Source organism: Phyllobates terribilis, unplaced genomic scaffold, assembly GCF_046119375.1.
Source record: "Phyllobates terribilis strain yellow unplaced genomic scaffold, ASM4611937v1 Scaffold_3__8_contigs__length_932513732, whole genome shotgun sequence".
NCBI lineage: Eukaryota > Metazoa > Chordata > Amphibia > Anura > Dendrobatidae > Phyllobates > Phyllobates terribilis.
The window spans coordinates 657,499,825-657,524,254 of record NW_027362763.1 but is presented as its reverse complement, the minus strand read 5'-3'; the positions used below and the strand labels follow the sequence as shown (position 1 = coordinate 657,524,254).

At 41.6% G+C, this 24,430-nt stretch overlaps 1 protein-coding gene across 2 annotated transcripts in view; it reads right to left on the bottom strand.

The window, feature by feature from the left end:
- The window catches only part of ZFAND3 (zinc finger AN1-type containing 3), a 189,531-nt gene that overhangs the window by 109,860 nt on the left and 55,241 nt on the right, over positions 1-24,430 (bottom strand). For both annotated transcript variants that reach the window (XM_073671696.1, XM_073671697.1), the window contains exon 2: positions 373-413. In XM_073671696.1, coding sequence (XP_073527797.1) covers positions 373-413 — 41 coding nt within the window. The remainder of the gene's footprint in view (positions 1-372; positions 414-24,430) is intronic.

Here is a 24,430-nt window from a genome sequence, read left to right as displayed (position 1 = left end):
CTATAAAGAGATGAAGTGAACAGATGACCCCACGCGTATCGCCACTTACACTGTGGCTTCTTCAGGGGCTGCACATCCCTCTCTCTCTACATCTTGTACTTCTTTTGGTATGTTCAGCGGTGATCCCTTTTTTATTGTGTGGTGACCTGCTTGTTGATTATTCCCCTGACAAGTTGGTGGGATCTGTGCGATTCCCCCTGCTGTTATCCCGGTCACAGGTAATCACTTATCTACAGGAGCTCAGATACTGCCCCCTATAAATACACCGTCGTACATTAGTGCTGTATACCCCTCGCTCATCAATATAATTCAGGATGTGTAGGGTGTAGTGCGGTGTAGTATCGGGTGCAGCGGCGGTACGCAGGTACTCACCTGCAAAACATTTTGAACACAGATTCATCGTCTTACTGGACCTGGAAGAGAAGAAAACAACAAAGTCAGGTCCCTTCCATGCATTGTTATAGGTCTGCTGCATTGTAGCAGATGTAGTCATATGCATTGTGTCACACTGAATATGTCCTAGGAAGAAATGCTTTGTAGAGTTATGGAACCAGCAGGGCAGGCGAGGAAGAGGCCGGAAAGCAGAGAGAATTGATAACGCAGCTCTGGATGTGACTAGTGGATTAGACGAATGCAGGGTTGACGTTAGGACTGCACAAGGAGCAACGCGCGTGGGGGGGGGGCAGGACATCTGATGATGCAACTTTACTGAAGACCAGTTATGTATGGGACGTGTTTGTGGGACTCGAATAGGTGGCTGAGCGGACCAGTTCACCTCCCTTTCCTTTTCCTCAGCGGGGGCTCACCTGGGACTTGTGGGACAGCCCCCCCAAACAACTCACACACACACACACACACACACACACACACACTGCCTGGTCCTATGAAGACGGCACCTGCTTTATAAGAGACTGAAGCCCGACTTGTGGAAACCCAAGACGACGCTCCCGATTTGTAAGAAATGATTGCACTCAGCGTCCAAATCTCAACACCTTCAAAACATGAAATTAAGGAAAATACATTTCGGGGAGAACCGCTGCTTTTCTATAAGCCTCCCCGCGCTTCAATTACACAGCGGGCGCGGAGAGATGGCTAATAACCGATGAGCCAGATCCACTCCCCATCGCTCCTGATTATTACTCCGGGGCCGAAGCCGCTGCAGACGCCGCTATAGGAGGCTATAGTGACGGCACTTTAAATAAACAGCAAAATAAAAAAAATAATGATAAAAAAAAAAAAAAAGCTTCATTTGTCAAATCTCTCAGAACAAGTCTCACACTGAGCCAAATCGCCGCTTTCTGCCGACGCTCCAGTCCTGGCATCGTGCCGGAGCGTAGAAAACATTGCTATAAATATTTAGAGTGTTCACCCGGGCAGAGGGATGAGCAGCCGGATTCATCATCGTGCCAGCGCCAATACATCACCCGGCACAAAGCGGCATCGCCAGGAGAAATATTACATAAAATTATTAAAAATACGAACGTGAACCTCTGAGGATGGTCCCAAAAATGGTGCAAAGCAGCAGCGACTATGTGATGTAGATACAACATCTACTATGTGACATGACACAAACGAGAAAAAGACACAAAGCAGCAGCGACTATGTGATGTAGAAACAATATCTACTATGTGACATGACACAAACGGGGAAAAGACACAAAGCAGCAGCGACTATGTGATGTAGATACAACATCTACTATGTGACATGACACAAACGAGAAAAAGACACAAAGCAGCAGCGACTATGTGATGTAGATACAACATCTACTATGTGACATGACACAAACGGGAAAAAGACACAAAGCAGCAGCGACTATGTGATGTAGAAACAACATCTACTATGTGACATGACACAAACGGGGAAAAGACACAAAGCAGCAGCGACTATGTGATGTAGAAACAACATCTACTATGTGACATGACAAACGAGAAAAAGACACAAAGCAGCAGCGACTATGTGATGTAGATACAATATCTACTATGTGACATGACACAAACGGGAAAAAGACACAAAGCAGCAGCGACTATGTGATGTAGATACAACATCTACTATGTGACATGACACAAACGGGGAAAAGACACAAAGCAGCAGCGACTATGTGATGTAGAAACAACATCTACTGTGTGACATGACACAAACGAGAAAAAGACACAAAGCAGCAGCGACTATGTGATGTAGATACAACATCTACTATGTGACATGACACAAACGGGGAAAAGACACAAAGCAGCAGCGACTATGTGATGTAGATACAACATCTACTATGTGACATGACACAAACGGGGAAAAGACACAAAGCAGCAGCGACTATGTGATGTAGATACAACATCTACTATGTGACATGACACAAACGGGGAAAAGACACAAAGCAGCAGCGACTATGTGATGTAGAAACAACATCTACTATGTGACATGACACAAACGAGAAAAAGACACAAAGCAGCAGCGACTATGTGATGTAGATACAATATCTACTATGTGACATGACACAAACGGGGAAAAGACACAAAGCAGCAGCGACTATGTGATGTAGATACAACATCTACTATGTGACATGACACAAACGGGGAAAAGACACAAAGCAGCAGCGACTATGTGATGTAGAAACAACATCTACTATGTGACATGACACAAACGAGAAAAAGACACAAAGCAGCAGCGACTATGTGATGTAGATACAACATCTACTATGTGACATGACACAAACGGGGAAAAGACACAAAGCAGCAGCGACTATGTGATGTAGAAACAACATCTACTATGTGACATGACACAAACGAGAAAAAGACACAAAGCAGCGGCGACTATGTGATGTAGATACAACATCTACTATGTGACATGACACAAACGGGAAAAAGACACAAAGCAGCAGCGACTATGTGATGTAGATACAATATCTACTATGTGACATGACACAAACGGGGAAAAGACACAAAGCAGCAGCGACTATGTGATGTAGATACAATATCTACTATGTGACATGACACAAACGGGAAAAAGACACAAAGCAGCAGCGACTATGTGATGTAGATACAATATCTACTATGTGACATGACACAAACGAGAAAAAGACACAAAGCAGCAGCGACTATGTGATGTAGATACAACATCTACTATGTGACATGACACAAACGAGAAAAAGACACAAAGCAGCAGCGACTATGTGATGTAGAAACAACATCTACTATGTGACATGACACAAACGAGAAAAAGACACAAATCAGCAGCGACTATGTGACATGACACAAACGAGAAAAAGACACAAAGCAGCGGCGACTATGTGATGTAGATACAATATCTACTATGTGACATGACACAAACGAGAAAAAGACACAAAGCAGCGGCGACTATGTGATGTAGATACAATATCTACTATGTGACATGACACAAACGGGAAAAAGACACAAAGCAGCAGCAACTATGTGATGTAGAAACAACATCTACTATGTGACATGACACAAACGGGAAAAAGACACAAAGCAGCAGCGACTATGTGATGTAGAAACAATATCTACTATGTGACATGACACAAACGAGAAAAAGACACAAAGCAGCAGCAACTATGTGATGTAGAAACAACATCTACTATGTGACATGACACAAACGGGAAAAAGACACAAAGCAGCAGCGACTATGTGATGTAGAAACAATATCTACTATGTGACATGACACAAACGAGAAAAAGACACAAAGCAGCAGCAACTATGTGATGTAGAAAAAATATCTACTATGTGACATGACACAAACGGGAAAAAGACACAAAGCAGCAGCGACTATGTGATGTAGATACAACATCTACTATGTGACATGACACAAACGGGAAAAAGACACAAAGCAGCAGCGACTATGTGATGTAGAAACAACATCTACTATGTGACATGACACAAACGAGAAAAAGACACAAAGCAGCAGCGACTATGTGATGTAGATACAATATCTACTATGTGACATGACACAAACGGGAAAAAGACACAAAGCAGCAGCGACTATGTGATGTAGAAACAACATCTACTATGTGACATGACACAAACGGGAAAAAGACACAAAGCAGCAGCGACTATGTGATGTAGATACAACATCTACTATGTGACATGACACAAACGAGAAAAAGACACAAAGCAGCAGCGACTATGTGATGTAGATACAATATCTACTATGTGACATGACACAAACGGGAAAAAGACACAAAGCAGCAGCGACTATGTGATGTAGAAACAACATCTACTATGTGACATGACACAAACGGGGAAAAGACACAAAGCAGCAGCGACTATGTGATGTAGATACAACATCTACTATGTGACATGACACAAACGGGGAAAAGACACAAAGCAGCAGCGACTATGTGATGTAGATACAACATCTACTATGTGACATGACACAAACGGGGAAAAGACACAAAGCAGCAGCGACTATGTGATGTAGATACAATATCTACTATGTGACATGACACAAACGGGAAAAAGACACAAAGCAGCAGCGACTATGTGATGTAGATACAATATCTACTATGTGACATGACACAAACGAGAAAAAGACACAAAGCAGCAGCGACTATGTGATGTAGATACAATATCTACTATGTGACATGACACAAACGGGAAAAAGACACAAAGCAGCAGCGACTATGTGATGTAGATACAATATCTACTATGTGACATGACACAAACGAGAAAAAGACACAAAGCAGCAGCGACTATGTGATGTAGAAACCATATCTACTATGTGACATGACACAAACGGGGAAAAAGACACAAAGCAGCAGCGACTATGTGATGTAGAAACAACATCTACTATGTGACATGACACAAACGAGAAAAAGACACAAAGCAGCAGCGACTATGTGATGTAGAAACAACATCTACTATGTGACATGACACAAACGAGAAAAAGACACAAAGCAGCAGCGACTATGTGATGTAGATACAACATCTACTATGTGACATGACACAAACGGGAAAAAGACACAAAGCAGCAGCGACTATGTGATGTAGATACAACATCTACTATGTGACATGACACAAACGGGAAAAAGACACAAAGCAGCAGCGACTATGTGATGTAGATACAATATCTACTATGTGACATGACACAAACGGGGAAAAGACACAAAGCAGCAGCGACTATGTGATGTAGATACAATATCTACTATGTGACATGACACAAACGGGGAAAAGACACAAAGCAGCAGCGACTAAGTGATGTAGATACAACATCTACTATGTGACATGACACAAACGAGAAAAAGACACAAAGCAGCAGCGACTATGTGATGTAGATACAACATCTACTATGTGACATGACACAAACGGGGAAGAGACACAAAGCAGCAGCGACTATGTGATGTAGATACAACATCTACTATGTGACATGACACAAACGGGGAAAAGACACAAAGCAGCAGCGACTAAGTGATGTAGATACAACATCTACTATGTGACATGACACAAACGGGGAAAAGACACAAAGCAGCAGCGACTATGTGATGTAGATACAACATCTACTATGTGACATGACACAAACGGGAAAAAGACACAAAGCAGCAGCGACTATGTGATGTAGATACAATATCTACTATGTGACATGACACAAACGGGAAAAGACACAAAGCAGCAGCGACTAAGTGATGTAGATACAACATCTACTATGTGACATGACACAAACGGGGAAAAGACACAAAGCAGCAGCGACTAAGTGATGTAGATACAACATCTACTATGTGACATGACACAAACGGGGAAAAGACACAAAGCAGCAGCGACTATGTGATGTAGATACAACATCTACTATGTGACATGACACAAACGGGGAAAAGACACAAAGCAGCAGCGACTATGTGATGTAGATACAATATCTACTATGTGACATGACACAAATGAGAAAAAGACACAAAGCAGCAGCGACTATGTGATGTAGATACAACATCTACTATGTGACATGACACAAACGGGGAAAAGACACAAAGCAGCAGCGACTATGTGATGTAGATACAACATCTACTATGTGACATGACACAAACGGGGAAAAGACACAAAGCAGCAGCGACTATGTGATGTAGATACAATATCTACTATGTGACATGACACAAATGAGAAAAAGACACAAAGCAGCAGCGACTATGTGATGTAGATACAACATCTACTATGTGACATGACACAAACGGGGAAAAGACACAAAGCAGCAGCGACTATGTGATGTAGATACAATATCTACTATGTGACATGACACAAACGGGGAAAAGACACAAAGCAGCAGCGACTATGTGATGTAGATACAACATCTACTATGTGACATGACACAAACGGGAAAAAGACACAAAGCAGCAGCGACTATGTGATGTAGATACAATATCTACTATGTGACATGACACAAACGGGGAAAAGACACAAAGCAGCAGCGACTATGTGATGTAGATACAACATCTACTATGTGACATGACACAAACGAGAAAAAGACACAAAGCAGCAGCGACTATGTGATGTAGATACAACATCTACTATGTGACATGACACAAACGAGAAAAAGACACAAAGCAGCAGCGACTATGTGATGTAGATACAACATCTACTATGTGACATGACACAAACGAGAAAAAGACACAAAGCAGCAGCGACTATGTGATGTAGAAACAATATCTACTATGTGACATGACACAAACGAGAAAAAGACACAAAGCAGCAGCGACTATGTGATGTAGATACAACATCTACTATGTGACATGACACAAACGGGAAAAGACACAAAGCAGCAGCGACTATGTGATGTAGATACAACATCTACTATGTGACATGACACAAACGAGAAAAAGACACAAAGCAGCAGCGACTATGTGATGTAGAAACAACATCTACTGTGTGACATGACACAAACGAGAAAAAGACACAAAGCAGCAGCGACTATGTGATGTAGATACAACATCTACTATGTGACATGACACAAACGGGGAAAAGACACAAAGCAGCAGCGACTGTGATGTAGATACAACATCTACTATGTGACATGACACAAACGGGGAAAAAGACACAAAGCAGCAGCGACTATGTGATGTAGATACAATATCTACTATGTGACATGACACAAACGAGAAAAAGACACAAAGCAGCAGCGACTATGTGATGTAGATACAACATCTACTATGTGACATGACACAAACGGGAAAAAGACACAAAGCAGCAGCGACTATGTGATGTAGATACAACATCTACTGTGTGACATGACACAAACGAGAAAAAGACACAAAGCAGCAGCGACTATGTGATGTAGAAACAACATCTACTATGTGACATGACACAAACGGGGAAAAGACACAAAGCAGCAGCGACTATGTGATGTAGATACAACATCTACTATGTGACATGACACAAACGGGGAAAAAGACACAAAGCAGCAGCGACTATGTGATGTAGATACAATATCTACTATGTGACATGACACAAACGAGAAAAAGACACAAAGCAGCAGCGACTATGTGATGTAGATACAACATCTACTATGTGACATGACACAAACGGGGAAAAAGACACAAAGCAGCAGCGACTATGTGATGTAGATACAACATCTACTATGTGACATGACACAAACGAGAAAAAGACACAAAGCAGCAGCGACTATGTGATGTAGAAACAACATCTACTATGTGACATGACACAAACGGGGAAAAGACACAAAGCAGCAGCGACTATGTGATGTAGAAACAACATCTACTATGTGACATGACACAAACGGGGAAAAAGACACAAAGCAGCAGCGACTATGTGATGTAGATACAACATCTACTATGTGACATGACACAAACGGGGAAAAGACACAAAGCAGCAGCGACTATGTGATGTAGAAACAACATCTACTATGTGACATGACACAAACGAGAAAAAGACACAAAGCAGCAGCGACTATGTGATGTAGATACAACATCTACTATGTGACATGACACAAACGGGGAAAAGACACAAAGCAGCAGCGACTATGTGATGTAGATACAACATCTACTATGTGACATGACACAAACGGGGAAAAAGACACAAAGCAGCAGCGACTATGTGATGTAGATACAATATCTACTATGTGACATGACACAAACGGGGAAAAGACACAAAGCAGCAGCGACTATGTGATGTAGATACAACATCTACTATGTGACATGACACAAACGGGGAAAAGACACAAAGCAGCAGCGACTATGTGATGTAGAAACAATATCTACTATGTGACATGACACAAACGAGAAAAAGACACAAAGCAGCAGCGACTATGTGATGTAGAAACAACATCTACTATGTGACATGACACAAACGGGGAAAAAGACACAAAGCAGCAGCGACTATGTGATGTAGATACAACATCTACTATGTGACATGACACAAACGGGGAAAAGACACAAAGCAGCAGCGACTATGTGATGTAGATACAACATCTACTATGTGACATGACACAAACGGGGAAAAAGACACAAAGCAGCAGCGACTATGTGATGTAGATACAATATCTACTATGTGACATGACACAAACGGGGAAAAGACACAAAGCAGCAGCGACTATGTGATGTAGATACAACATCTACTATGTGACATGACACAAACGGGGAAAAGACACAAAGCAGCAGCGACTATGTGATGTAGATACAATATCTACTATGTGACATGACACAAACGAGAAAAAGACACAAAGCAGCAGCGACTATGTGATGTAGAAACAACATCTACTATGTGACATGACACAAACGGGGAAAAGACACAAAGCAGCAGCGACTATGTGATGTAGAAACAACATCTACTATGTGACATGACACAAACGGGGAAAAAGACACAAAGCAGCAGCGACTATGTGATGTAGATACAACATCTACTATGTGACATGACACAAACGGGGAAAAGACACAAAGCAGCAGCGACTATGTGATGTAGATACAACATCTACTATGTGACATGACACAAACGGGGAAAAAGACACAAAGCAGCAGCGACTATGTGATGTAGATACAATATCTACTATGTGACATGACACAAACGGGGAAAAGACACAAAGCAGCAGCGACTATGTGATGTAGATACAACATCTACTATGTGACATGACACAAACGGGGAAAAGACACAAAGCAGCAGCGACTATGTGATGTAGAAACAACATCTACTATGTGACATGACACAAACGGGGAAAAGACACAAAGCAGCAGCGACTATGTGATGTAGATACAATATCTACTATGTGACATGACACAAACGGGAAAAAGACACAAAGCAGCAGCGACTATGTGATGTAGATACAACATCTACTATGTGACATGACACAAACGGGGAAAAGACACAAAGCAGCAGCGACTATGTGATGTAGATACAACATCTACTATGTGACAGGACACAAACGAAAAAAGACACAAAGCAGCAGCGACTATGTGATGTAGATACAATATCTACTATGTGACATGACACAAACGGGAAAAAGACACAAAGCAGCAGCGACTATGTGATGTAGATACAATATCTACTATGTGACATGACAAACGGGGAAAAGACACAAAGCAGCAGCGACTATGTGATGTAGATACAATATCTACTATGTGACATGACAAACGGGGAAAAGACACAAAGCAGCAGCGACTATGTGATGTAGATACAATATCTACTATGTGACATGACAAACGGGGAAAAGACACAAAGCAGCAGCGACTATGTGATGTAGAAACAACATCTACTATGTGACATGACACAAACGGGGAAAAGACACAAAGCAGCAGCGACTATGTGATGTAGATACAATATCTACTATGTGACATGACACAAACGGGGAAGAGACACAAAGCAGCAGCGACTATGTGATGTAGATACAACATCTACTATGTGACATGACACAAACGGGAAAAAGACACAAAGCAGCAGCGACTATGTGATGTAGATACAACATCTACTATGTGACATGACACAAACGAGAAAAAGAAACAAAGCAGCAGCGACTATGTGATGTAGATACAATATCTACTATGTGACATGACACAAACGGGGAAGAGACACAAAGCAGCAGCGACTATGTGATGTAGAAACAACATCTACTATGTGACATGACACAAACGGGAAAAGACACAAAGCAGCAGCGACTATGTGATGTAGATACAACATCTACTATGTGACATGACACAAACGGGGAAAAAGACACAAAGCAGCAGCGACTATGTGATGTAGATACAATATCTACTATGTGACATGACACAAACGGGAAAAAGACACAAAGCAGCAGCGACTATGTGATGTAGATACAATATCTACTATGTGACATGACACAAACGGGGAAAAAGACACAAAGCAGCAGCGACTATGTGATGTAGATACAATATCTACTATGTGACATGACACAAACGAGAAAAAGACACAAAGCAGCAGCGACTATGTGATGTAGATACAATATCTACTATGTGACATGACACAAACGAGAAAAAGACACAAAGCAGCAGCGACTATGTGATGTAGATACAATATCTACTATGTGACATGACACAAACGGGGAAAAAGACACAAAGCAGCAGCGACTATGTGATGTAGATACAATATCTACTATGTGACATGACACAAACGGGGAAAAAGACACAAAGCAGCAGCGACTATGTGATGTAGATACAACATCTACTATGTGACATGACACAAACGGGGAAAAAGACACAAAGCAGCAGCGACTATGTGATGTAGATACAACATCTACTATGTGACATGACACAAACAGGGAAAAGACACAAAGCAGCAGCGACTATGTGATGTAGATACAACATCTACTATGTGACATGACACAAACGGGAAAAAAACACAAAGCAGCAGCGACTATGTGATGTAGATACAATATCTACTATGTGACATGACACAAACGGGGAAAAGACACAAAGCAGCAGCGACTATGTGATGTAGATACAACATCTACTATGTGACATGACACAAACGGGAAAAAGACACAAAGCAGCAGCGACTATGTGATGTAGATACAACATCTACTATGTGACATGACACAAACGGGAAAAAGACACAAAGCAGCAGCGACTATGTGATGTAGAAACAACATCTACTATGTGACATGACACAAACGGGAAAAAGACACAAAGCAGCAGCGACTATGTGATGTAGATACAACATCTACTATGTGACATGACACAAACGGGAAAAAGACACAAAGCAGCAGCGACTATGTGATGTAGAAACAACATCTACTATGTGACATGACACAAACGGGAAAAAGACACAAAGCAGCAGCGACTATGTGATGTAGAAACAACATCTACTGTGTGACATGACACAAACGGGAAAAAAACACAAAGCAGCAGCGATTATGTGATGTAGAAACAACATCTACTATGTGACATGACACAAACGGGGAAAAGACACAAAGCAGCAGCGACTATGTGATGTAGAAACAATATCTACTATGTGACATGACACAAACGGGAAAAAAACACAAAGCAGCAGCGATTATGTGATGTAGAAACAACATCTACTATGTGACATGACACAAACGAGAAAAAGACACAAAGCAGCAGCGACTATGTGATGTAGATACAATATCTACTATGTGACATGACACAAACGGGAAAAAGACACAAAGCAGCAGCGACTATGTGATGTAGATACAATATCTACTATGTGACATGACACAAACGGGGAAAAGACACAAAGCAGCAGCGACTATGTGATGTAGATACAATATCTACTATGTGACATGACACAAACGAGAAAAAGACACAAAGCAGCAGCGACTATGTGATGTAGATACAACATCTACTATGTGACATGACACAAACGGGAAAAAAACACAAAGCAGCAGCGATTATGTGATGTAGAAACAACATCTACTATGTGACATGACACAAACGGGGAAAAGACACAAAGCAGCAGCGACTATGTGATGTAGAAACAATATCTACTATGTGACATGACACAAACGGGGAAAAGACACAAAGCAGCAGCGACTATGTGATGTAGATACAACATCTACTATGTGACATGACACAAACGGGGAAAAGACACAAAGCAGCAGCGACTATGTGATGTAGAAACAACATCTACTATGTGACATGACACAAACGGGAAAAAGACACAAAGCAGCAGCGACTATGTGATGTAGATACAACATCTACTGTGTGACATGACACAAACGGGAAAAAAACACAAAGCAGCAGCGACTATGTGATGTAGATACAACATCTACTGTGTGACATGACACAAACGGGAAAAAAACACAAAGCAGCAGCGACTATGTGATGTAGAAACAACATCTACTATGTGACATGACACAAACGGGAAAAAAACACAAAGCAGCAGCGACTATGTGATGTAGATACAACATCTACTATGTGACATGACACAAACGGGAAAAAGACACAAAGCAGCAGCGACTATGTGATGTAGATACAACATCTACTATGTGACATGACACAAACGGGGAAAAGACACAAAGCAGCAGCGACTATGTGATGTAGATACAACATCTACTATGTGACATGACACAAACGGGAAAAAGACACAAAGCAGCAGCGACTATGTGATGTAGATACAATATCTACTATGTGACATGACACAAACGGGAAAAAGACACAAAGCAGCAGCGACTATGTGATGTAGATACAACATCTACTATGTGACATGACACAAACGGGAAAAAGACACAAAGCAGCAGCGACTATGTGATGTAGATACAACATCTACTATGTGACATGACACAAACGGGAAAAAAACACAAAGCAGCAGCGACTATGTGATGTAGATACAATATCTACTATGTGACATGACACAAACGGGAAAAAAACACAAAGCAGCAGCGACTATGTGATGTAGATACAACATCTACTATGTGACATGACACAAACGGGAAAAAAACACAAAGCAGCAGCGACTATGTGATGTAGATACAACATCTACTATGTGACAGGACACAAACGGGAAAAAGACACAAAGCAGCAGCGACTATGTGATGTAGATACAACATCTACTGTGTGACATGACACAAACGGGAAAAAAACACAAAGCAGCAGCGACTATGTGATGTAGAAACAACATCTACTATGTGACATGACACAAACGGGAAAAAAACACAAAGCAGCAGCGACTATGTGATGTAGAAACAATATCTACTATGTGACATGACACAAACGGGAAAAAAACACAAAGCAGCAGCGACTATGTGATGTAGAAACAATATCTACTATGTGACATGACACAAAAGGGGAAAAGACACAAAGCAGCAGCGACTATGTGATGTAGATACAACATCTACTATGTGACATGACACAAACGGGGAAAAGACACAAAGCAGCAGCGACTATGTGATGTAGATACAACATCTACTATGTGACATGACACAAACGGGGAAAAGACACAAAGCAGCAGCGACTATGTGATGTAGATACAACATCTACTATGTGACATGACACAAACGGGGAAAAGACACAAAGCAGCAGCGACTATGTGATGTAGAAACAATATCTACTATGTGACATGACACAAACGGGAAAAAAACACAAAGCAGCAGCGATTATGTGATGTAGAAACAACATCTACTATGTGACATGACACAAACGGGAAAAAGACACAAAGCAGCAGCGACTATGTGATGTAGATACAACATCTACTATGTGACATGACACAAACGGGGAAAAGACACAAAGCAGCAGCGACTATGTGATGTAGAAACAAGATCTACTATGTGACATGACACAAACGGGAAAAAGACACAAAGCAGCAGCGACTATGTGATGTAGATACAATATCTACTATGTGACATGACACAAACGGGGAAAAGACACAAAGCAGCAGCGACTATGTGATGTAGATACAATATCTACTATGTGACATGACACAAACGAGAAAAAGACACAAAGCAGCAGCGACTATGTGATGTAGAAACAACATCTACTATGTGACATGACACAAACGGGAAAAAAACACAAAGCAGCAGCGATTATGTGATGTAGATACAACATCTACTATGTGACATGACACAAACGGGAAAAAACACAAAGCAGCAGCGACTATGTGATGTAGATACAACATCTACTATGTGACATGACACAAACGGGGAAAAGACACAAAGCAGCAGCGACTATGTGATGTAGATACAACATCTACTATGTGACATGACACAAACGGGGAAAAGACACAAAGCAGCAGCGACTATGTGATGTAGATACAACATCTACTATGTGACATGACACAAACGGGGAAAAGACACAAAGCAGCAGCGACTATGTGATGTAGAAACAATATCTACTATGTGACATGACACAAACGGGAAAAAAACACAAAGCAGCAGCGATTATGTGATGTAGAAACAACATCTACTATGTGACATGACACAAACGGGAAAAAGACACAAAGCAGCAGCGACTATGTGATGTAGATACAATATCTACTATGTGACATGACACAAACGGGGAAAAGACACAAAGCAGCAGCGACTATGTGATGTAGAAACAAGATCTACTATGTGACATGACACAAACGGGAAAAAGACACAAAGCAGCAGCGACTATGTGATGTAGATACAATATCTACTATGTGACATGACACAAACGGGGAAAAGACACAAAGCAGCAGCGACTATGTGATGTAGATACAATATCTACTATGTGACATGACACAAACGAGAAAAAGACACAAAGCAGCAGCGACTATGTGATGTAGAAACAACATCTACTATGTGACATGACACAAACGGGAAAAAAACACAAAGCAGCAGCGATTATGTGATGTAGAAACAACATCTACTATGTGACATGACACAAACGGGGAAAAGACACAAAGCAGCAGCGACTATGTGATGTAGAAACAATATCTACTATGTGACATGACACAAACGGGGAAAAGACACAAAGCAGCAGCGACTATGTGATGTAGATACAACATCTACTATGTGACATGACACAAACGGGGAAAAGACACAAAGCAGCAGCGACTATGTGATGTAGAAACAACATCTACTATGTGACATGACACAAACGGGAAAAAGACACAAAGCAGCAGCGACTATGTGATGTAGAAACAATATCTACTATGTGACATGACACAAACGGGGAAAAGACACAAAGCAGCAGCGACTATGTGATGTAGATACAACATCTACTGTGTGACATGACACAAACGGGAAAAAAACACAAAGCAGCAGCGACTATGTGATGTAGAAACAACATCTACTATGTGACATGACACAAACGGGGAAAAGACACAAAGCAGCAGCGACTATGTGATGTAGAAACAACATCTACTATGTGACATGACACAAACGGGAAAAAGACACAAAGCAGCAGCGACTATGTGATGTAGATACAATATCTACTATGTGACATGACACAAACGGGGAAAAGACACAAAGCAGCAGCGACTATGTGATGTAGATACAACATCTACTATGTGACATGACACAAACGGGAAAAAGACACAAAGCAGCAGCGACTATGTGATGTAGATACAACATCTACTGTGTGACATGACACAAACGGGGAAAAGACACAAAGCAGCAGCGACTATGTGATGTAGATACAATATCTACTATGTGACATGACACAAACGAGAAAAAGACACAAAGCAGCAGCGACTATGTGATGTAGATACAATATCTACTATGTGACATGACACAAACGGGAAAAAAACACAAAGCAGCAGCGACTATGTGATGTAGAAACAAGATCTACTATGTGACATGACACAAACGGGAAAAGACACAAAGCAGCAGCGACTATGTGATGTAGATACAACATCTACTATGTGACATGACACAAACGGGAAAAGACACAAAGCAGCAGCGACTATGTGATGTAGATACAACATCTACTATGTGACATGACACAAACGGGAAAAGACACAAAGCAGCAGCGACTATGTGATGTAGATACAACATCTACTATGTGACATGACACAAACGGGGAAAAGACACAAAGCAGCAGCGACTATGTGATGTAGATACAACATCTACTATGTGACATGACACAAACGGGAAAAGACACAAAGCAGCAGCGACTATGTGATGTAGATACAACATCTACTATGTGACATGACACAAACGGGGAAAAGACACAAAGCAGCAGCGACTATGTGATGTAGATACAACATCTACTATGTGACATGACACAAACGGGAAAAGACACAAAGCAGCAGCGACTATGTGATGTAGATACAACATCTACTATGTGACATGACACAAACGGGGAAAAGACACAAAGCAGCAGCGACTATGTGATGTAGATACAACATCTACTATGTGACATGACACAAACGGGAAAAGACACAAAGCAGCAGCGACTATGTGATGTAGAAACAACATCTACTATGTGACATGACACAAACGAGAAAAAGACACAAAGCAGCAGCGACTATGTGATGTAGATACAACATCTACTATGTGACATGACACAAACGAGAAAAAGACACAAAGCAGCAGCGACTATGTGATGTAGATACAATATCTACTATGTGACATGACACAAACGGGGAAAAGACACAAAGCAGCAGCGACTATGTGATGTAGAAACAACATCTACTATGTGACATGACACAAACGGGGAAAAGACACAAAGCAGCAGCGACTATGTGATGTAGAAACAACATCTACTATGTGACATGACACAAACGGGGAAAAGACACAAAGCAGCAGCGACTATGTGATGTAGAAACAATATCTACTATGTGACATGACACAAACGGGGAAAAGACACAAAGCAGCAGCGACTATGTGATGTAGAAACAACATCTACTATGTGACATGACACAAACGGGGAAAAGACACAAAGCAGCAGCGACTGTGATGTAGAAACAATATCTACTATGTGACATGACACAAACGGGGAAAAGACACAAAGCAGCAGCGACTATGTGATGTAGATACAACATCTACTATGTGACATGACACAAACGGGGAAAAGACACAAAGCAGCAGCGACTATGTGATGTAGAAACAATATCTACTATGTGACATGACACAAACGGGAAAAAGACACAAAGCAGCAGCGACTATGTGATGTAGATACAATATCTACTATGTGACAGGACACAAACGGGGAAAAGACACAAAGCAGCAGCGACTAAGTGATGTAGATACAACATCTACTATGTGACATGACACAAACGGGGAAAAGACACAAAGCAGCAGCGACTATGTGATGTAGATACAATATCTACTATGTGACATGACACAAACGGGGAAAAGACACAAAGCAGCAGCGACTATGTGATGTAGATACAATATCTACTATGTGACATGACACAAACGAGAAAAAGACACAAAGCAGCAGCGACTATGTGATGTAGATACAATATCTACTATGTGACATGACACAAACGAGAAAAAGACACAAAGCAGCAGCGACTATGTGATGTAGAAACAACATCTACTATGTGACATGACACAAACGGGAAAAAGACACAAAGCAGCAGCGACTATGTGATGTAGATACAATATCTACTATGTGACATGACACAAACGGGAAAAAGACACAAAGCAGCAGCGACTATGTGATGTAGAAACAACATCTACTATGTGACATGACACAAACGGGAAAAAGACACAAAGCAGCAGCGACTATGTGATATAGAAACAATATCTACTATGTGACAGGACACAAACGGGGAAAAGACACAAAGCAGCAGCGACTATGTGATGTAGATACAATATCTACTATGTGACATGACACAAACGAGAAAAAGACACAAAGCAGCAGCGACTATGTGATGTAGATACAATATCTACTATGTGACATGACACAAACGGGAAAAAGACACAAAGCAGCAGCGACTATGTGATATAGAAACAATATCTACTATGTGACAGGACACAAACGGGGAAAAGACACAAAGCAGCAGCGACTATGTGATGTAGATACAATATCTACTATGTGACATGACACAAACGGGAAAAAGACACAAAGCAGCAGCGACTATGTGATATAGAAACAATATCTACTATGTGACATGACACAAACGGGGAAGAGACACAAAGCAGCAGCGACTATGTGATGTAGATACAACATCTACTATGTGACATGACACAAACGGGGAAAAGACACAAAGCAGCAGCGACTATGTGATGTAGAAACAATATCTACTATGTGACAGGACACAAACGGGAAAAAGACACAAAGCAGCAGCGACTATGTGATGTAGATACAACATCTACTATGTGACATGACACAAACGGGGAAAAGACACAAAGCAGCAGCGACTATGTGATGTAGAAACAATATCTACTATGTGACAGGACACAAACGGGAAAAAGACACAAAGCAGCAGCGACTATGTGATGTAGAAACAATATCTACTATGTGACAGGACACAAACGGGAAAAAGACACAAAGCAGCAGCGACTATGTGATGTAGATACAATATCTACTATGTGACATGACACAAACGGGGAAAAGACACAAAGCAGCAGCGACTATGTGATGTAGATACAATATCTACTATGTGACAGGACACAAACGGGGAAAAGACACAAAGCAGCAGCGACTATGTGATGTAGAAACAACATCTACTATGTGACAGGACACAAACGGGGAAAAGACACAAAGCAGCAGCGACTATGTGATGTAGATACAATATCTACTATGTGACATGACACAAACGGGGAAAAGACACAAAGCAGCAGCGACTATGTGATGTAGATACAATATCTACTATGTGACAGGACACAAACGGGAAAAAGACACAAAGCAGCAGCGACTATGTGATGTAGAAACAATATCTACTATGTGACATGACACAAACGGGGAAAAGACACAAAGCAGCAGCGACTATGTGATGTAGATACAATATCTACTATGTGACAGGACACAAACGGGAAAAAGACACAAAGCAGCAGCGACTATGTGATGTAGAAACAATATCTACTATGTGACATGACACAAACGGGAAAAAGACACAAAGCAGCAGCGACTATGTGATGTAGAAACAATATCTACTATGTGACAGGACACAAACGGGGAAAAGACACAAAGCAGCAGCGACTATGTGATGTAGATACAACATCTACTATGTGACATGACACAAACGGGAAAAAGACACAAAGCAGCAGCGACTATGTGATGTAGATACAACATCTACTATGTGACATGACACAAACGGGAAAAAGACACAAAGCAGCAGCGACTATGTGATGTAGAAACAATATCTACTATGTGACAGGACACAAACGGGGAAAAGACACAAAGCAGCAGCGACTATGTGATGTAGAAACAATATCTACTATGTGACAGGACACAAACGGGGAAAAGACACAAAGCAGCAGCGACTATGTGATGTAGATACAATATCTACTATGTGACAGGACACAAACGGGAAAAAGACACAAAGCAGCAGCGACTATGTGATGTAGATACAACATCTACTATGTGACATGACACAAACGGGAAAAAGACACAAAGCAGCAGCGACTATGTGATGTAGAAACAATATCTACTATGTGACATGACACAAACGGGAAAAAGACACAAAGCAGCAGCGACTATGTGATGTAGAAACAATATCTACTATGTGACAGGACACAAACGGGGAAAAGACACAAAGCAGCAGCGACTATGTGATGTAGATACAATATCTACTATGTGACAGGACACAAACGGGAAAAAGACACAAAGCAGCAGCGACTATGTGATGTAGATACAACATCTACTATGTGACATGACACAAACGAGAAAAAGACACAAAGCAGCAGCGACTATGTGATGTAGAAACAATATCTACTATGTGACAGGACACAAACGGGAAAAAGACACAAAGCAGCAGCGACTATGTGATGTAGAAACAATATCTACTATGTGACATGACACAAACGAGAAAAAGACACAAAGCAGCAGCGACTATGTGATGTAGAAACAATATCTACTATGTGACAGGACACAAACGGGGAAAAGACACAAAGCAGCAGCGACTATGTGATGTAGATACAATATCTACTATGTGACAGGACACAAACGGGAAAAAGACACAAAGCAGCAGCGACTATGTGATGTAGATACAACATCTACTATGTGACATGACACAAACGGGAAAAAGACACAAAGCAGCAGCGACTATGTGATGTAGAAACAATATCTACTATGTGACAGGACACAAACGGGGAAAAGACACAAAGCAGCAGCGACTATGTGATGTAGATACAATATCTACTATGTGACATGACACAAACGGGGAAAAGACACAAAGCAGCAGCGACTATGTGATGTAGATACAATATCTACTATGTGACAGGACACAAACGGGAAAAAGACACAAAGCAGAAGCGACTATGTGATGTAGAAACAATATCTACTATGTGACATGACACAAACGAGAAAAAGACACAAAGCAGCAGCGACTATGTGATGTAGATACAATATCTACTATGTGACAGGACACAAACGGGAAAAAGACACAAAGCAGCAGCGACTATGTGATGTAGAAACAATATCTACTATGTGACATGACACAAACGGGAAAAAGACACAAAGCAGCAGCGACTATGTGATGTAGAAACAATATCTACTATGTGACATGACACAAACGAGAAAAAGACACAAAGCAGCAGCGACTATGTGATGTAGAAACAATATCTACTATGTGACAGGACACAAACGGGGAAAAGACACAAAGCAGCAGCGACTATGTGATGTAGATACAATATCTACTATGTGACAGGACACAAACGGGAAAAAGACACAAAGCAGCAGCGACTATGTGATGTAGAAACAATATCTACTATGTGACATGACACAAACGGGAAAAAGACACAAAGCAGCAGCGACTATGTGATGTAGAAACAATACAGTTATATGAAAAAGTTTGGGCACCCCTATTAATCTTAAGCTTAATGTTTTATAAAAATTGGTGTTTTTGCAGCAGCTCTTTCAGTTTGATCTATGTAATAACTGTTGGACACAGTAATGTTTCTGCCTTGAAATGAGGTTTATTGTACTAACAGAAAATGTGCAATCTGCATTCAAACAAAATTTGACAGGTGCATAAGTATGGGCACCTCACCAGAAAAGTGACATTAATATTTCGTAGATCCTCCTTTTGCCTCTAGTCGCTTCCTGTAGCTTTTAATGAGTTCCTGGATCCTGGATGAAGGTATTTTTGACCATTCCTCTTTACAAAACAATTCCAGTTCAGTTAAGTTTGATGGTCGCCGAGCATGGACAGCCCTCTTCAAATGATCCCACAGATGTTCAATGATATTCAGGTCTGGGGACTGGGATGGCCATTCCAGAACATTGTAGTTGTTCCTCTGCATGAATGCCTGAGTAGATTTGGAGCGGTGTTTTGGATCATTGTCTTGCTGAAAGATCCATCCCCTGCGTAACTTCAACTTTATCACTGATTCTTTAATATTATTGTCAAGAAACTGCTGATACTGAGTGGAATCCATGCGTCCCTCAACTTTAACAAGATTCCCAGTGCCGGCATTGGCCACACAGCCCCAAAGCATGATGGAACCTCCACCAAATTTTACTGTGGGTAGCAAGTGTTTTTCTTGGATTGCTGTGTTTTTTTGCCGCCATGCATAACGCCTTTTTGTATGACCAAACCACTCAATCTTGGTTTCATCAGTCCACAGGACCTTCTTCCAAAAAGAAATTGGCTTCTCCAAATGTGCTTTTGCATACCTCAGCCGACTCTGTTTGTGGCGTGCTTGCAGAAACGGCTTCTTTCGCATCACTCTCCCATACAGCTTCTCCTTGTGCAAAGTGCATTGTATAGTTGACCGATGCACAGTGACACCATCTGCAGCAAGTTGATGCTGCAGCTCTCTGGAGGTGGTCTGAGGATTGTCCTTGACTGATTTCACCATTCTTCTTCTCTGCCTTTCTGATGTTTTTCTTGGCCTGCCACTTCTGGCCTTAACAAGAACTGTCCCTGTGTTCTTCCATTTCCTTACTGTGTTCCTCACAGTGGAAACTGACAGGTTAAATCTCTGAGACAGCTTTTTGTATCCTTCCCCTGAACAACTATGTTGAATAATCTTTGTTTTCAGATCATTTGACCGTTGTTTTGAGGAGCCCTTGATGCCACTCTTCAGAGGAGATTCAAACAGGAGAACAACTTGCAAGTGGCCACTTTAAGTAGCTTTTCTCATGATTGCATACACCTGGCTATGAAGTTCAAAGCTCAATGAGGTTACAAAACCAAAAAAAGTGCTCTAGTAAGTCAGTAAAAAGTAGGCAGGAGTATTTAAAACAAGAAAATGATAAGGGTGCCCATACTTATGCACCTGTCAAATTTTGTTTGAATGCAGATTGCACATTTTCTTTTAGTACAATAAACCTCATTTGAAGGCAGAAACATTACTGTGTCCAACAGTTATTACATATATCAAACTGGAATAGCTGTTACAAAAACACCAATTTTTATAAAACATTAAGCTTAAGATTAATAGGGGTGCCCAAACTTTTTCATATGACTGTATCTACTATGTGACATGGAAAAAAGTAAAATACAAATGAAGCACCTTTACGTGATGTAGAATTGATAGCTACATGGTTATATGTCATAAATGCTTAAAAAGAAAAGAAAAATTGATCACCATCTCCTACAATATGATGACCTGTATAATCCTAGTCAAAAAATTCCTTCATTTCCGCTGTAACCACACCGGCACAGCTTCTGCCTGCGCCGCGGCTGCCGAGTGACCGCTACGGGCTCTAATAACACATACGCAAACAAAAAAATTCATGAAAAATCAAAAATTTAAAACGGAACCAAAGTTTAAAAGAGTTTTCTTTTTGGGGGAAACAATCACTGGAACAGGGGGTCCCCGAGTCTCCCGATCTACTGGTGAATAAGAGTTAGATGTAGGGGTGGTCGAGTTTTGCACTGCTGCAACCAAGACTGATGGAAACAGCGGTGTGGGACCTCCGTCCTAGTGAGTTATGTCGCTCCCACTGATGGGATGGGTGGACAGGTTACAGATATCAATGGAGTAAAACCTGTTGGCCAATGCTAATTGGCAGCAGGGTCGGAGTACAGCCAGCACAATACACGCTCTCATGTCTCCCGGCATCGGCCAAACCCAGCCTCCTCCATTTCAAGGTGAACATGTCCTGCCCAAACATGATGAGGAGGAGGAGGAGGAGGAGGAGGAGGAGGAGGAGGAGGAGGAGGAGGAGGAGGAGGAGGAGGAGGAGGAGGAGGAGGAGGAGGAGGAGGAGGAGGAGGAGGAGCGGCTGAGCCCAATCCGAATGCTCCTGCCAGGAGGCTGTAGATCTAAAACTGGTACCAGGTGTATATACACAACCAATAAATGACACATTGCTCTCCTCCCATTGATAGTTTGTTACAATGTATCAGGGCAGGTAAAATGTATCAGTTTGGAGTCACAGAAAGTTGCTTAGACCGGATACAAATCGCAGCACACTCAGGTTTTCCAGTTTACGCACGTGAAGAAGCATTTTCCTATTCACCGTCGGTAAGTAGAGATTTCGCAAAGGATGAGAAATAGAACAAATCTTTGTTAGTTGAAGTGCTTCTCCTAGAAGAACGAGGCGTCATATACAGAACGCGACCGGCCCCGCAGACCGTTACTCCCATCTTTTGGCGTCAGATGTTCTGCGATGCAGTGCGGCGCCGGTGGAAGGGATTAAACCTCCTCCTGGATACAAGTAATAAAACAGAACAAAAAGCCTTTCTTGTGGGCAATCAAAGATGCGCAGAACAATAAGATGAGGAGGAAAACAAACAGAAAACAATAAAAGCGGAAAGATTATCCGGGTCCCTCGGCCCCTCCATGGGCCACGACAAACACGCCGTGAAGCCGAAAAGTTAGGATGGAATTGTTTGGAGGAAAGTATTTGTTATTAACGAGGTTTCTATCTTCTACATTAACAGCCGGCGCCTACAGCCAGAAAATTGTGAGAATCCACCAGAGTAAAGATACAAGACGGAAACCGCGAAGGCAAATGATAGCGGCATGCGAGGTAATTAATGGCGCAACTCCACGGAGAGTAATTGTATCCAGGATTATAAAAGGATCTGATCTCAGGTCGACACTAAGTCTGCAAAACCAAGAATGCTGGGAGTTGTAGTTGAAGCAAAGACAATAAGACCACCATAAACAGCACCTATAGGATGCTGACAGTCTGCAGGGTCAGTGCTATACAGACCACCATAAACAGCACCTATTCGCTGCTGACAGTCTGCAGGGTCAGTGCTATACAGACCACCATAAACAGCACCTATAGGCTGCTGTCAGTCTGTAGGGTCAGTGCTATACAGACCACCATAAACAGCACCTATAAGCTGCTGACAGTCTGCAGGGTCAGTGCTATACAGACCACCATAAACAGCACCTATAGGCTGCTGACAGTCTGCAGGGTCAGTACAGACCACCATAAACAGCACCTATAGCCTGCTGACAGTCTGTAGGGTCAGTACAGACCACAATAAACAGCACCTATAGGCTGCTGACAGTCGGCAGGGTCAGTGCTATACAGACCACCATA